At 45.2% G+C, this 15,530-nt stretch overlaps 1 protein-coding gene across 1 annotated transcript in view; it reads left to right on the plus strand.

Moving 5' to 3' along the window:
• ADAD1 (adenosine deaminase domain containing 1) overlaps positions 1-15,530 on the plus strand; it is a 64,441-nt gene that overhangs the window by 15,268 nt on the left and 33,643 nt on the right. The window contains exons 6-8 of the mRNA XM_053255902.1: positions 8,894-9,019; positions 9,138-9,261; positions 9,372-9,542. Coding sequence (XP_053111877.1) covers positions 8,894-9,019; positions 9,138-9,261; positions 9,372-9,542 — 421 coding nt within the window. The remainder of the gene's footprint in view (positions 1-8,893; positions 9,020-9,137; positions 9,262-9,371; positions 9,543-15,530) is intronic.

Genomic DNA, 15,530 nt, shown 5'->3' on the forward strand with positions numbered 1-15,530 from the left:
TTCTAGTATTAGTATTTTTATTTTTAAACCCCTTCCTAAGGATCCCTAGCATGGAATTTGCCTTTTTCATCATTGCTGTGCACTGAGTCAACACTTTCACAAGCTATCCACCACAACCCCAAGATCTTTCTCCTGGTTAGTCACTGACAGCTCAGACCCTATCAGCATATATGTGAAGCTAGGGGTTTTTTTGCCCCAATACGCATCACTTTACACTTGCTTGCACTGAACCACATTTGCCAGTTTGTCTCCCACTCATCCAGTTTGGACAGATCCTTTTGGAGCTCCTCACAACTTCTTGTGGATTTCACTACCCTAAGTAGTTTAGTGTCTAGCATCTACAAACTTGGCCACTTCGCTGCTTACCCCAACTTCTAGATCATCTATGAACAAGCTAAAGAGCACTGGTTCCAGTATAGATCCCTGGGGAATCTTCTTCCCTCAACTGTTAAAACTGTCCATTTATTCCTGCCTTATGTTTCCTGACCCTCAACCAGTTACCAATCCATACATGAACCTGTCCCCTTATCCCAGGACTACTTAAGAGCCTTTGGTTGGGAACTTTGTCGAAAGCTTTTTTGGAAGTCCAAGTATACTATGTCAACTGGATCACCTTTATCTACATGCCAGTTGACAATCTCGAAGAACTGCAAAGGGTTAGTGAGGCCAAATTTGCCCTTGCAGAAACCATGCTGGTTCTTCTTCAGGGCCTGTTGTTCTATATGTTCAACGATTTTATCCTTAAGTATTCTTTCCATCAGTTTACCTGGCACAGAAGTTACGCTTTATGTGCCTGTAGTTTCTCAGATCCCTTTTAGAAAATCAGAATGTTATTGGCTGCTTTCCAGTCCTCTGGTACAGAGCCTGACTGTAGGGACAAGTTAGATATTTTTGTAGGAGATCAGCAGTTTCACATTTGACTTCGTTTAGAATTTTTGGGTAGATGCCATCTGACCCTTGCAATTTAACTTTTAATTTTTTGAGATGGTTTAGAACACCCCCTCCCATCACCTCAAATTGGCCCAGTTATTCATCCTCCAAAACTGTGAAGCCTAGGTCTGGAGCGGGTATATGGTCAGTATTCTCCTTTGTGAAGACAGATGCAAAGAACTCATTCTCTGCTACTGAACAAGGATATCTTGTGAGTTATACTTCCCTGCTGCTTCAGAGGCAGGACTAGGCTAATTAGTTTAGAAAGCTTAAATATTTCTGGGGAGGATAACCCCACCCTGTCCTGCTAGTCCTGTGTTTGCTCCAGAGCTAGCCTTTTCCAAAAGCTGTGTTTTCTCAATTTTTCTAATTCTTGTCTTTTATTCTTTGATCTTCGCTTACTACTCCTAGCTCCACTTTCCTCTTTGAAAGATTTTTTAAAAAAACTTTTCCTGCATCTTTCCCTCTGGTCTTTGGAGCAACTGCTCAGATGTAAGCTGGGGGGGTGGGGTGCATGGATTCGGCATGTCCTTTTGCTAGTGGACAAACCGCAAGACTCTTCCTTTCCTCCAGCAAAGCCCTCCAGCAGTGTGCCATGAGGCCCCCATTGGCACTTGCCACCTCAGCTACTGCTTTACAGGGCCATCCAGGGTAAGGGCTGTTGGACCTCCCACCACCAGGTTGCAAGCTCTGTTGCATCCAGAAAGGTAGCAAGCAGACTCGTCTTCTCAGTCACCCAGATGGGGGTGCTCCTCCTGTGGCAAATTCAGAAGACACGGAGGTGCCATTGCCACCCGCTCCCACCAGACCTCTTGGGCAGGCTCAGAAGCCTTTGGCCCCAACCGGAGCTCCAGACCAGGGCTGTGGGTGCAATGGCACCTGCAAAGCAGTCCAAGACTCAGCCAGAGAAATTAGATCCTGGGTGGCGTGGAGGAGGGATGGTGTGTAGGCCCACACACCTTTATCAGGCTGCGACTCAGCTGGAACCACAAGGCACGATGGTGCGGGGTTGGGGTTCCAATCCTGGTGGATAGCATTCATTTAGATAAGGATGGGATGAGGCACACTCTCTCAGCCCCAGTCCCTATGGATTTAACTGGGGGCACACACATCCTTGCAACACCCCCAGACTTACCAGATATGGTGCCCCCAGTGTGGCAGTTCTGTTCCACACTGGCTAAATTCCTCCAGCAGTCCAGGCCATCCAAGGGGGCTCAACATAAGCAGTGAAGGAAGGATTCTTTATCCACTCTTTCATCATCGTTATCATCTGAGAGCCAGTTGCCCCCCCAAATAAGCAAAAATAAGCAAGCCACAATCATTGCTCCCTACATTGCTCTGAGCATGAATATCTGGATCCTCATGTACCTTCCAGACCAGGGCCACACACCCCTGACTCTAGGCCAGAAGCACCAGACATTGTCGGGGCAGTCCCTCCCATCGTTCCTGGAAACAGGATCCTGAAAGTGACACTGGAGAGGAAGGCGAATGATCTGATGACCTACTTAATGAATCTTTCTTCTCATTTCAGAGGTGGTTTATCCCCAGTTACTTTGCCCCTCTTACTGAGTAAGGAAATTCAAACCCTGGATTTACAATTGGACTCCCCCCAGCCAGAACAATCCATTGATAATAGTGTCCTGGTTTTCCCTAAAATTAAGCCTGAGGAAAGGAATTTTCTTGGAGTAATCATAAATACCATAAATCTTGGAGTAATCATAAATATCACCCTGGACAGGTTAATCCTGCCTCCAGAATGCATTCAAAAGATCAGGGCTCTACAATCTCTTGCCAGCCAGGCAAAAGGGTACTGCTTGTCACTCACTATACCATGCCTATTGGGCCTTATGGTGGCCATCCTGGATGCTGTAGATTGGGCCAGGTTTCACCTGTGCTCACTCAGGTGGTTTTTACTACCTTACCAGAATGCCATAGCAATCAAAGCCCAACTGATGGTCTCAGTCAGTTGATGTTCTGGTAGAAGGCTCTGACCACCTGTCACAAGGGAAGCTTTTTCTGGATCTGCCAAGTGTTATCGCGCGACTGATACCAGCCTCCAGTAATGAGGGGCCCATTGTCTTTATCATTCAGCCCAGGTGAACTGGCCAACACAAGAACAGGATCACGGCATCACTTGGTTAGGGAAATGCAGGCTATCCATCTGGCACTGCTTGCATTTCAACACTTGTTAAACAGGGAACACATCTTGGTGCACATGGACAATGTGACTGCAAAAGCCCACGTCAATAGCCATGGTGGAATCAGATCCCTCTCTGCACCCCAAAGCAACATTTCTTCACTGGGTGGAAACACATCTTGCATCCCTGTAGACACATGTGGGCTGAATTCTGAGCACCAAAGCAGATTATCTCAGCCAGATGGAACTTTGCCTGGCAGAATGGAGCCTCAACCATCAGGTGTTCAAACTACTGTCAGCACACTTCTGTGTGCCCATAGTTCAACCTCTTCATGGCACCCAACACCACCAAACTTCTGAGATTCTTCACCTGCTTTCTGTGCGAGGGAGCAGAAGCGGTAGATGCTCTGTCGATGTCATGGCCACGGGAGCTGTTATAGCACTTTCTCCACTGCCTTTGATCAGCAGATTCCTTCACAAGGTCCAGACAGTGGTCATCCTGGTGGCTCCATACTGGCCAAGGAGACGCTGGTTACCAGAAATACTTGATCTTGCTGAGGTGTGGCCATGGTTCCTCCCAATTCCAGCAGATCTTCTACAGCAAGGCCCATTTTTCACCACAATCTCACCTGGTTAAGATTAGCCACTTGGAAACTGAAAGGATCCTCCTGAAACAGCATGGATACTCAGACAACATCTCGAACACTATCTTAGCATTCAGGAAGGCTTCCACAAATAGGATCTATCAGTTTACAGCCCCTGGTGGCGCAGTGGTAAAACTGCCGCCCTGTAACCAGAAGGTTACAAGTTCGATCCTGACCAGGGGCTCAAGGTTGACTCAGCCTTCCATCCTTCCGAGGTCGGTAAAATGAGTACCCAGAATGTTGGGGGCAATATGCTAAATCGTTGTAAACTGCTTAGAGAGCTCCAGCTATAGAGCGCTATATAAATGTAAGTGCTATTGCTATTGCTACCTGGAGGACTTTTTTGTGTTCTTAACACCACAAGCAAAGAGACACTTATGGTCTCAGAGATCTTCTTCCTTCCTACAGGGTAGGTTTGACAAGGGCCTGACAGCGAATATGCTAAAGAGACAGGTGGCAGCAGAGGTGTACCTAGGTAATTTTGGAGCCTGGATTAAAGACCTTTGGAGGCCCCCCTCCCCTGCAAATTAAGTGTCATCATGCTCAGCTGGGCAACCACACACCTGGGACAGATTAAAGAGAATTTGGGGTGGGCTCAGGGGCTTGGGGGGGTGTTTCTATGTTTTTCCAGTTCAGACTTCTTAGATCAGTAGTTACTGCTGTTTAGGGGTGAGGGTATCTTAGTAACACTCTGACCCATTGGCTTCTAACAATAGGCAACAGTGCATCATACATTTACACCTCAAATGGTTCCTTAGAGGAGCTACAGTGCACTGTTTCCATATGTGGAAACTCCACACCATCCTCAGGGCACTACAAGGTCCCGCATTCAAGCTTCTCTGGTTGATTCCACTCCTCCTGCTCCTACAAATTGGCGTTCCTGGTAGCTGTCACATCCGCCGGAAGACTGTTATTGCTTCAGGCCATCTCTGTCAACAAACACTTATGTATGTAGACCCTGAACTCAGTCAGACTGATTTCTGATCCCTCCTTCCGTCCCTAAGGTGCCATCCATCTTTCACAGATCCCAGGGAGTTATCCTGCCTTCTTTCTGTCCTAAGCCTTCTCATCCATCGGAACCGGAGATGCGTGAACTTAACATACGGCTATGCTTAAAGACCTACACCCACCATCTTGAGTACAGCCAGTTATTTACATAAGAGCACCCATGCTGAATCAGGCCCAAGGCCTATATAGTTCAGCATTCTGTTTCACACAGTGGCCCACCAGGTGCCTCTGGAAAGCCCACAGACAATAGGTGAGAACATGTCCTCTCCTGCTGTTGCTCCCCTGCAGCTGGTTTTGAGAGGCATCGTGCCTCTGAGGCTGGAGGTGGCCCACAGCTACCAGACTAATAGACATTGATAGACCTGTTCGTCATGATTTTGTCTGTCCTTTTAAAGCCATCCAAGCTGGTGGCCATCACCACATCCCATGGCAAAGAATTCCAAAGACTAATGCACTGTGTGCAAAAGTACTTTCTCTTGTTGGTCCTAAATTTCCCGACCTTCAGTTTCATGGGGCAACCCCCCTGGTTCTAGTGTTGTGAGAGAGGGAGAAAAATTTCTCTTTCCACTCCATGCTTAATTTTTTCCTACTTCCATAGCACAGAAGATCTCAAAGGCCACCTGGATCAAAGCCTGTATATCCCTGGCATACGACATGCTGAAAGTTCTGTGTCTACATATCTCGGCTCATTTGACCAGAGCAGCATCAACAATGGCAGTTTTCTCAACAAACACTCCCCTGTGAGATATGCAAAGCAGCAACCTGGTCTCCACTGTCTGCCTTCACCAGACAATACAAAATGGACCTTCACTGATCAGCTGACTCTGCATTTTGTAGACAAGTTCTGCAGCAGGTGTTCACTCAACAGAAGTCCCAGAAGCTCCCACCCAGGATCATCAGCTGTGACATGTTCTTTCAGCAGCACAGAATGACGCATTGGTTATTTGCCATGGAGGCCTCTTCCTGCTGCTCAGTATGAGAACAGCTTGGCTTACCCACTTGGGCTGTCCAAGTTTACTATAGGGTCTGCCTTTTTCTCTTCTGGCACGGCTGTGCCTTAAAGTTCTCAGCTACATTTCTATGCTCTGTCTTTGTTTTCTCTACTTGGCTACTCAGAACTGAGCAGGGTTATCCTCCCCAGGACTATTTAAGCTTTCTAAACTAATTAGCATAGTCCTGCCTCTGGAGCAATGGGGAGGGTATAACACACAAGATGTTCTCATATTCAGCAGTGGGCAGAAGCCTTGATGGTAAGTAACGAATGCTCTGTTCAGCTTCTCTGCAATCTCCTTAACTTCCCTTATTGCTTTTATGCCCTCCTCATCTTAGGTCTAACAGCCTCCCTGGCAGATCTTCCGCTTCTGATATATATTTAAAGAATTTTTTGTTATCCCCTCTTGACACTTCTAGCTAAATGCTCCTCAAACTGTCTTTCTTTATCCTTTATTATCTCCTTGCTTTTCTCTTCAATTGGGCAGGAATTCCGTTATCTGAAGGAAGTTTTCTTCCCTTTTATAGCTTCCCTGACTCTCTACTTGTTAGCCATGTTGGTGGTGTCCTGAACTTGGTGATACCTTTCCTCTTCTTGGTATACATTACAACTGAGCTTCTAGTATTGTGGTTTTAAATAAGTTCCATTCTTTCTGCAGTGATTTGATCTTCCTGACCTTCTCTTTCAGCTTCATTTTTATCATTCTCCTCACTTTTGAGCAGTTTCCTCTTCTGAAGTCCAGCACATCTGTGCTAGTCTTGCTTGGCAATGGTCCACTCACATATAAGCTGAATTGGATCTCACTATAGTCACTGTTCCCCAGTGGTTCTACAATTCTGACTTTTCTCACCAGGTCCGGGGCATCACTTAGGATTAAGTCCAAGGTTGCCTTCTCTCTGTTTGGTTCCACAACCAACTATTCAAAGGCACAGTCATTTAGCATGTTTAGAAAATAGGCTTCACTGTCAATACCTGCACGTGAATTTGCCCAATTTATGTGAGGGTCACCCATTATTACAGTTCTGGCTCGCTTTTATGCCTCTCTGACTTGGTTCTCCAACTCCAGGGTACTCTAAGCATTTTGACCCGGAGGGTGATAGCACATCCCTAGTAACACATTTCCTTTCAGTCCTCATCTTGTCACCCATAATGATTCTGTGGAGAACTCTGGTCCTCCTAGGTTTTCTAGCTTGTTGGATTCTATCCCTTCTTCAATACTGTATACAGTGCTTCTCTACCCCCAATCTGCCCTTCTCTGTCTTTTCTGTAGAGTTTGTATCCAGGAATAAGTGTTCTTCTGGTTCTCACCATTTCACCAGGTTTCCATTATGCCCTCTGTCTCTGTTTTCATTAGCAACCAAGCACTCCAGCTTGCCTGCCTTGGCTCAGAGGTTTCTGGCATTGGTGTATGCTATCTCCCTTACCATCATTTGACCTTTTGACCAGTTGTCATGCGTTTCCATCTGCTCTACTTCTAGTTCTACACTTGTGCTTTCTGGTTTATCTGAAATGTTTGCACCTTTGCACCTTAGGGGATTTTGCTTGCTGTACCAGATACCACCCAGTTCCTGTCTGCAGTCCCCCAGGCATCATTTTAAAATCAGCTGTTGAACCTTTTTGATTTTAAGCAGTCTGGTTCCATTTTGGTTCAAATGGAACCTCTCCCTTTTGTATAGGCTTTGCTTGCCCCAAAATGTATCCCAGTGCCTAACAAATCTAAATCCCTCCTCCCGGGATCTCTCTTCCATGCATTGAGACCCTTCAGCTCCACCTGTCTAGCTGGCCCTGCACATGGAACAGGTAGCATTTCAGAGAACGCTACCCTGGGGGTCCTGGACTTCAGTATGCCACCTAGCATCCTAAATTTGTCTTCCAGGACCTCCCCAACTACATTTCCCAACATTGTTTGTGCTGACATGCACCATGACAGCTGACTTCTCCCCAGCTCTGCCTATCTAGACACCACATGACATCTGCAACCTTCGCATGAGGCAGGCAGGTATGGTTTACACACGGGTCACATAGCCATCTCTCTATGTCCCTAACAATCAAATCACCCGCTACTAGGAGGTCCCCAACTGCCGGAGGAGTATCCTCTGTGTGAGAGGATATAGGCACATCACCCAAGAACGGGGTCCTTCTAAGGGAACATTCCCCTCTTCTTCAGACTGATACTCTTTCCCTGAGACCTTCATTCTCCCCTGACAGCAGAGGAGCTGTCAGCCTGGTAGTGAGATGTCTTTATCACATCCCTGAGGGTCTCATCCACATACTTTGCTGCCCCCACAACTCATACTTTGCCACCCCCACAAGTCTTGTTGTGAAAGTCCTACAGATGAATAGTTTGCAGTGAACTGATCTGCACACTTATGTAGCCATTGTATGGCAGGATTTGGGCTTGACTCTACTCAAAGCAAAATAGGATCTATTCACTACATCTTCTGGAAATTTAACATCATTTTAGGATATTTTATTTGGCACTTTTTGTATGTTGATTCATCCACCCAGATAGTAGGCTTTGAGGTGAACTGCTAGACATTTATCAAATCAAGGTTTCTCTGTGTACCTAACCAGTTATGCTTCAATGAACATTAATAACAGTGAACGTTGAGTAATTACTTAAAATAATACACATTTATAATGTGTATAACTAGATTCAGCTGATCGCTATGAAATTTGTTCTAGGACACGGGGTGGTTATAGAGATCAGAAATCAGGTTGTGTAGATAAGAGAGCCAACGTGGTGTAGTGGTTAGAGTGCTGGACTAGGACCGGGGAGACCCAAGTTCAAATCTCTATTCAGCCATGATACTTGCTGGGTGACTCTGGGCCAGTCACTTCTCTCTCAGCCTAACCTACTTCACAGGGCTGTTGTGAGGAGAAACTTAAGTATGTAGTACACCGCTCTGGGCTCCTTGGAGGAAGAGCAGGATATAAAATGTAAAAATAATAAATAAAATAATAATAATATAGATTTGTTTATGTACTCCTCACATACTCAAGAGGGCAAATGATTAGTTGGAGTAGGTACTTCCGTACTCTGGGGAGGATCTTGAGGTCAAATTGTCGTCGTCATATACCAAGCAGAATAAAGGTTCATCTTCGTCTTCTCATCTTTTTCACTTGTGTGGTCTGTTCAATAAATTCTCTTATCTGCTTGATCCATTTTCAATACTTTACTAGAAGGACGACGTTTTGCTTATGAAAAGCTTTCTCAAGTTGTCAAGGAAACATTCAGCAGCTTGACTGCTAATTATCCAGAATACCAAAGTTGTAGCAGTTCCCTGGCTGCCTTCATAATTGGAAGAGGTAGGCATGCTGATTTATCCCCTTAAAATGATGAATCTGTTTATGGGATGGTCTGGTCTGTTAAGGGGTGGGTGGGTAAGCACTGGGGAAAAATTCCTTGCATGCTTTTCTTTTTCAGCTAGACACCATGAAGTGGTAGCTATTGGAACAGGCGAATTCAATTATAGTCAATGTTTTCAACCTGATGGCAGAGTATTGCACGATACTCATGCTGTTGTTACTGCAAGACGTTCTCTTCTTAGGTAAGACTTGTACTATGTACAATTCTAAACTTTAAAATATTAGTTTTTAGGTTATTTTTGAATGTTGGTTTAAATACTGATCCTCAGACATCTGGATGCTTTTTTTAAAGGTATTTGTATAGACAGCTCTTACTCTACTACAGTAAAAATCCTGCTATGATGGAGAAATCTATATTTTGCATTGAACCAACTTCAAATCTGCTTGCACTAAAACCAAATGTAAATCTGTTTCTCTACATGAATCAGTTGCCAAAAGGATCTGCTCAGATAAAGTCTAAGCTGTAAGTGTTCTAAGCTTTCTAACTTTAAACTTAATTCATGTAGTATTTAGTTTTTCTGTACAGTCTGTATATATTGCAGTGCATTGTTCCTCCTGTATAATTAAATATTTCATCTGTACTGAATCCCATTTAAAAGATAAATTGGGGCATTTGCCATATGTTTATGGTGGCAGAAAGGCCAGCTTCTATGGGCAAGCAGAAGGAAGGAAAGAAGGAAAGTTCAGTTTAGAATATATGATATAAACCAGGGCTGTCAAATGTGGCCCATGGAGCTCAGCAGTTTGGCCCCTGACAAGCTGCGGCTGTTGCCATCTTTTGATGCCTGTTTGCCACACTTCTCTCTTTGGCGGCAGCACTCTTAACCCCTGCCACTGTGCTTTTTACCTCCACCTTTGCCTCACTGCTTCTTCCTGAGCCCTATGATCCTTATTTCCTGACCCGACCATGGTGCTTTTCTCTCCAGGACCCCAGTGGCCTCTGCCACTGCCGCTCAGAAGGAGAACCAGAGGCTTGCTTAGTTCTATACTAGGGCTGGCTAAGCTGGTGAACTGGCTGGCTCAGAATTGCATTTTTTTTAAAAAAATCCCCCTTTCCCTCAGCATATTCTGGTGTAAATGGTAGTGCGGCTAATTTAAGTGGCAGGATTGTTCATGAAAAATTTGGTGGCTGCAGATCATGGGGAAGTATGTTCTTCAGAATTTCTTTTAAAAAATTATATCTTTCCCTGAGCATATTTTAGTGTGTGTAAGGAAGGAGGAGGAAGACAGATAGTGCAAGGCAGGTGCAGCCCCTTCGGATCAAATCTGGCACACCACAAAATTTGATTTTGACACCCCAGATATATACAAAGTATAACTGTTTGATCATCAGTGTCCTTAGTCAGAGATAGTAGCAGACATCCAGTGCAACATAACATAGGTGGTGCTGGTATTAAGTGCTGGTAGTCTTGTGCTCCTGTGCAAGAGAACAAATACTCCAATGTTAGATCAGAAACAAGTAGCTTGGAAACATGTTATGTGTCCAAGCTACTTTTTTCTGATCTAACAAATGTTTCTAGAGTACGGGAACACTTCTAAAATTACTTGCACTCTTTCACAAGACTGCCAGCGCTTCACTGCAAGCTTGCAGCAGCTTGGGTGAATTGGCACTGCTCATGCTGTACTGTGCTGGATGTCGGCTCTTAGGTGCTATTTTCTTTGCATCCTCTAGTAAGGATGTGCACGAATTGAATCATCCCTGATCTGGATAGTGGTTCCAGACATTCATAATGAGTGAATACTTTGAGTGAGTTCTGCACCTGCGTGGGCCAGCTTCAGATAAGATTTGTTAGCTCCTCGCAACACTTGCAACCGCCGACTGCACATGCCTGCAGTTAGTGGCGGTTAGGCGTCCCTCTGCTCAGTTTCTTGCTGACCACCTTAGCACTCAGACCTTTGGAAACAGTTTTGCTCTGCAGTATACTCAGTTTGACTATTAAAGGCTTTTCTGTTTTGATTACTGGCACGGATTAATAGACTACCCTTTGGATTACCCTTTAAACTTGGCATTATTAGTGATTTTGATGGAATTTGACCACAGACTGGACCTCAACTTTCCTTACATTTCCTCCTACGGACTTGACCACCAATGACTACCACTGACCGCCAATGGTATACCTTACAGCAGCTGTCCTTTAAAAAAAAAAAAAAGAGGGGGAGAGTGTAAAAGGTAACTTTCCATAAGGTTGAGAGCTCCTGATCTCTCATGAGTGAAAAGAGGTGCAGGGTGAGGGAGAAAACCACCTTTAAAAGGTGAGGAGGGTGCCATGGGAAACTCCCTTCTACGGACGGGCACGAACTTTGCCTATTCTGTCTGGGTGAAGCCCACAATACAGCCAATTGCACCGTCTGTGTAACCTTTTCCAAACATACGTTGAAGAATTGGGCTGCCCATTTGAAAGTGTCCCTAATGGAACAAGCCCTTCTCCCTAGTCAGCCGGCGCACGCCTCTGTGTTGCTGCCAGCACCAAGACCTGTGCAAGCTGTGCAGTCAAAACTCTTGGCCTTGAGGGCGTATTCTGCCCAATCAGAGCTCTTGCCGTCGAAGGTTGAGGCCTCGACATCGACCGCCTCGGCCTCATGCACCAAAACCTCATTCAAGAAACAAGGTGAGCTCCAGGCATCCCAGAAGAGAAAGGCCGTGACTTTGGCATCAGAGACATCTCCTAAGAGGCACAAGAATCACAAGGCTGACACTTCTGTGTCGGAGTCGCCGATGAAGAGACACAAAGCCCACAAAGAGAGATATCATAGCCACAGTGCGGAAGGCACACCCTCCCCCTCAGGATTGCAATCCTACAAAAGCCCTCGGCATCGGGCCATCTTGCCATTGCTGGCACTGATGCCACATCAGTCACCCTCGACCCCACGCACAAGGCTATCCTCGATGTCGAGGAGGAGCTCAGAAAAAGCAGGCTCCCACGGAACAACGACGTTGAAGAAATCTACTACAAGACTGTCACCGACTTCGACCTCTTCTTCCTCAAGCCAGGCATCTGGAAAGGTCACGTTATCGGTGGTATCGAAGACTGTCCTGGTTCAAGTGACGACCTCGATGTCGAACGCGGCGCTGCAAATAATGGATTCAGAAGAGCTGCCCATGACTGGAATTGCAGTAATTCGTGAACCGAACTCGACCAGGGTCTTGGCATAGATCAGGAACAAGACATCGAGAAGTACCCAGATTCCAATGTCGAATGCCAGGAATCTGCAGCAACCAATCTGGCCGGATTTCTGCGTTCGGTCTTCACCCTCCCAAGGTGTAAGTACTTCCTGAAGGGTATTAACTATCTGTATCCGCTGGTAAGACCGCCAATGGAAAAGTGGAGCCTGTCTCTGTTACTAGCAGCACTTACAGAAAAACCTTTTGAACCTATGACTACTTCATCTTTAAAGCTGATAACTCTGAAAACGCTGTTCCTGGTGGTAATAACCACAGTGAAGCAGGTCAGTGAGCTGCATGCCCTGCGTATTGATTAACCCTACATTAAATTCTATTCGGATCGGGTTGTCATGCACTTAGATCCGGACTTCAGACCAAAGATTATTTTGGATTTCCATTTGAACACTGATATTGTACTGCCTACCTTTTTCCGGAATTCATCGTCTCCACTGGACCAGGCGATGCATTCTCTGGATGTCTGTAGAGCGCTACTTCACTACCTCAAAGTGATCTGGCACATATGGAAGAAAAAACATCTGTTTGTATGTGAGAAAGGCGGACCCACGGGTCTGACACCAACACAACAAAAGCTGACTTATTGGTTAGTTGAACTCATAAAGATGGCATATGACATTCAAAAGGTCACCTCACCAACCACAATATGTGCCCATTCCACCAGGGCATATGCCACGTCAGCCATGCACCTAGTGGGCATTAGATTTTTTGACATCTGCACGGCTTCCACGTGGGCATCACATCAATCTTTCATCAGAACTACGCCTTGGACCTTCACACAGCGGCAGCTGCTGAATTTGGACGGGCGATCCTAAAAAGAGTATTGCAGTAGCTTGCAGCACCCACCACCAACTGGATAGCTCATAGTTCACCCACTCATTATGAATGTCTGGAACCACTATCCAGATAAACAGGTTGCTTACCTGTAACAGATGATCTGGTAGTGGTTCCATGACAGTCATAAAACCCGCCCATCCGTCTGTCCCTGCTGCTTAGGTGCCAAGCTGCTATCAGTCATCAGAGACTAAAAAGGACTGCTACTGTGCCTAGTGCCAGTCTGACTAGAGTTGGTACAGTCGGCCATCAAGAAACTGAGCAGAGGGACTTCTAACTGCCGCTATAGGGTACTGCAGGCACATGCAGTCAGCGGTTGCAGGCATCGCGAGGAGCTAACTAATCTTATCCGAAGCTGGTCTGCGCAGGCGCAGAACCCACTCAAAGTACTCGCTCATTATGAATGTCATGGAACCACTACCAGATCATCTGTTACAAGTAAGCAACCTGTTTGTTTTGTGTCCAAATCTGTCCCCCCGAATTACCACAGATTCGAGTCATATCCGGATCAATTTGGGCCACTTATAGAGGTCCTAGGAGCACAAAATTTGGGTGGTGGGTAGATCCCCATGGGTGCCACCTACCACCCAAATTTCAAGGCAGTGGGGCACTTGGTTGATTTGTAGTGATCTCATTTAGTTTTTACTGATCTTGTATATTTTTACCATAGGAGATAATGGGGATTCGAAGTCACCCTATCCTAACCCTAACATGGATCCCCAGCTTTAGTTTAAAAAAGAAGAAGCTAAGCTCTAGCCCTTGTAGAAGTGGAGTTATGGAGTAAAATGTGTTTGCACTTTTTCAAGTGTCTTATTCTTTGGTGTATAGTTTTTTCTCATAATGAATCCCTATGAGGATTTATTGCAGAACTTTCTTTTCTTCTGTTCATTTTGACTGTAATTTGACAGTGCCAACTGTCAATTGCCATGTGCCAACTACAACACTACCCCGCAAGGCAGTGGGATAATCAGTTTAATTTTTAGGGATATTGAAATGTTTAGATTCTTTGGTGTCTAATAGCTTTTCATTATTTATTACATTTATATCCTTCTCTTCCTCAAGGGATCCCCGGTACATGGTTATGGTTACCCTCACAACAACCTTTGGGCTGAGAGAGACATGACTGGCTCAGATTCAGAGGCTGAGAGAGACATGACTGGCTCAGATTCCCCCACTGAGTTATTTTGGCTGACTGGGGATTTGAACTCCAATCTCCCCGGTTGACTAGTCCAACACTCCAGCCACTACACCACTCCTTAATTTATTCTGTTCATTTTGACTGTCATTGGACAGTACCAGCTGTCAATTGCCATGTGTCAAGTACCCCCCCCCACACACACACACACTGGGGGACTCAGTTTATTTTTTAGGAATTTTTGAAGTGTTTAGATTCTTTGGTGTCTTCATTATACACCTTCATTTCTTCTGTTCATTTTGACCCCACTGCTTTTGTGGGTGGGGAATTAGTGACATCCCATGTGCCCAATACCCCCCAGCCTGCTAGCTGCTGGATACTCAATTTATATTTTAGGACTCTTTGAGGTATTTAGACTCTGGTGTGTAATGAATCCTCATAGGGATTCATTTTGAGGGAAGGCTATTAGACACCAAAGAGTCGAAACACTTGAAAAAATTCCTAGAACATAAACTGAGTAGTACCCCACTGCCTTGCAGGTGGGAGGGGGGTGTAGGTTTGTGACAGTTAACACCTGGCACTGTCCAAAGACCGTAAAAATGAATAGAAGAAATTAAGATGTGTAATGAATCCTCATAGGAATTAATTGAGGAAAAGTTATTATATACCAAAGAATCAAAAACACTTGAAAAACAGTGAGCACACATTTTGCTCCATAACTCCACTTCTGCATGGGGCTAGTGCTTAGCTTTTCTGCTTTTTAAAAAAATGAAAGCTAGGAATCTGGGGAAATTAATAGGATGAATCTGAATCTCGAATCAATTCGAATCAAATCTGGCGTGATTCGATTTGGACCTGAATGTAGCCAGTGGACCACAGGGGTGATTTGTTCTGTCTCTAAATCGCCTGAATCAGCTAGATTGGGGTACAAACCAACTTGTACCCAAATTGATTCACACATCCATATCCTCAAGGCTTTGCCTCTTTTCAACTGTGCACATTAAGTCTTAATGAGAAGATGTACCCTCAAGATATTGACTCCGCCACCAAAGGCACCTGTTCATTTCATCTAGATGGTGGGCAAGTGAATAAGCAGCTGAGCATTTTTATCCAAGTTATTTGCTCATGTTTTCAACTAATGACAGCTGAAACTGATACAGGCAGACCTCATTATTTGTGTGGGTTCCGTTCTTCACCTACAACTGCAAAATAATGAGGCATTGAGTCTAGGAATGGGTGGGTGGGACATTAGCTTCTGGAGCTCTGGAAAATTACCTAGAAATCACATAAAAATCAGGAAAAAC

The sequence above is a fragment of the Hemicordylus capensis genome, chromosome 5 (assembly GCF_027244095.1).
Source record: "Hemicordylus capensis ecotype Gifberg chromosome 5, rHemCap1.1.pri, whole genome shotgun sequence".
NCBI classification, from domain to species: Eukaryota; Metazoa; Chordata; class Lepidosauria; order Squamata; family Cordylidae; genus Hemicordylus; species Hemicordylus capensis.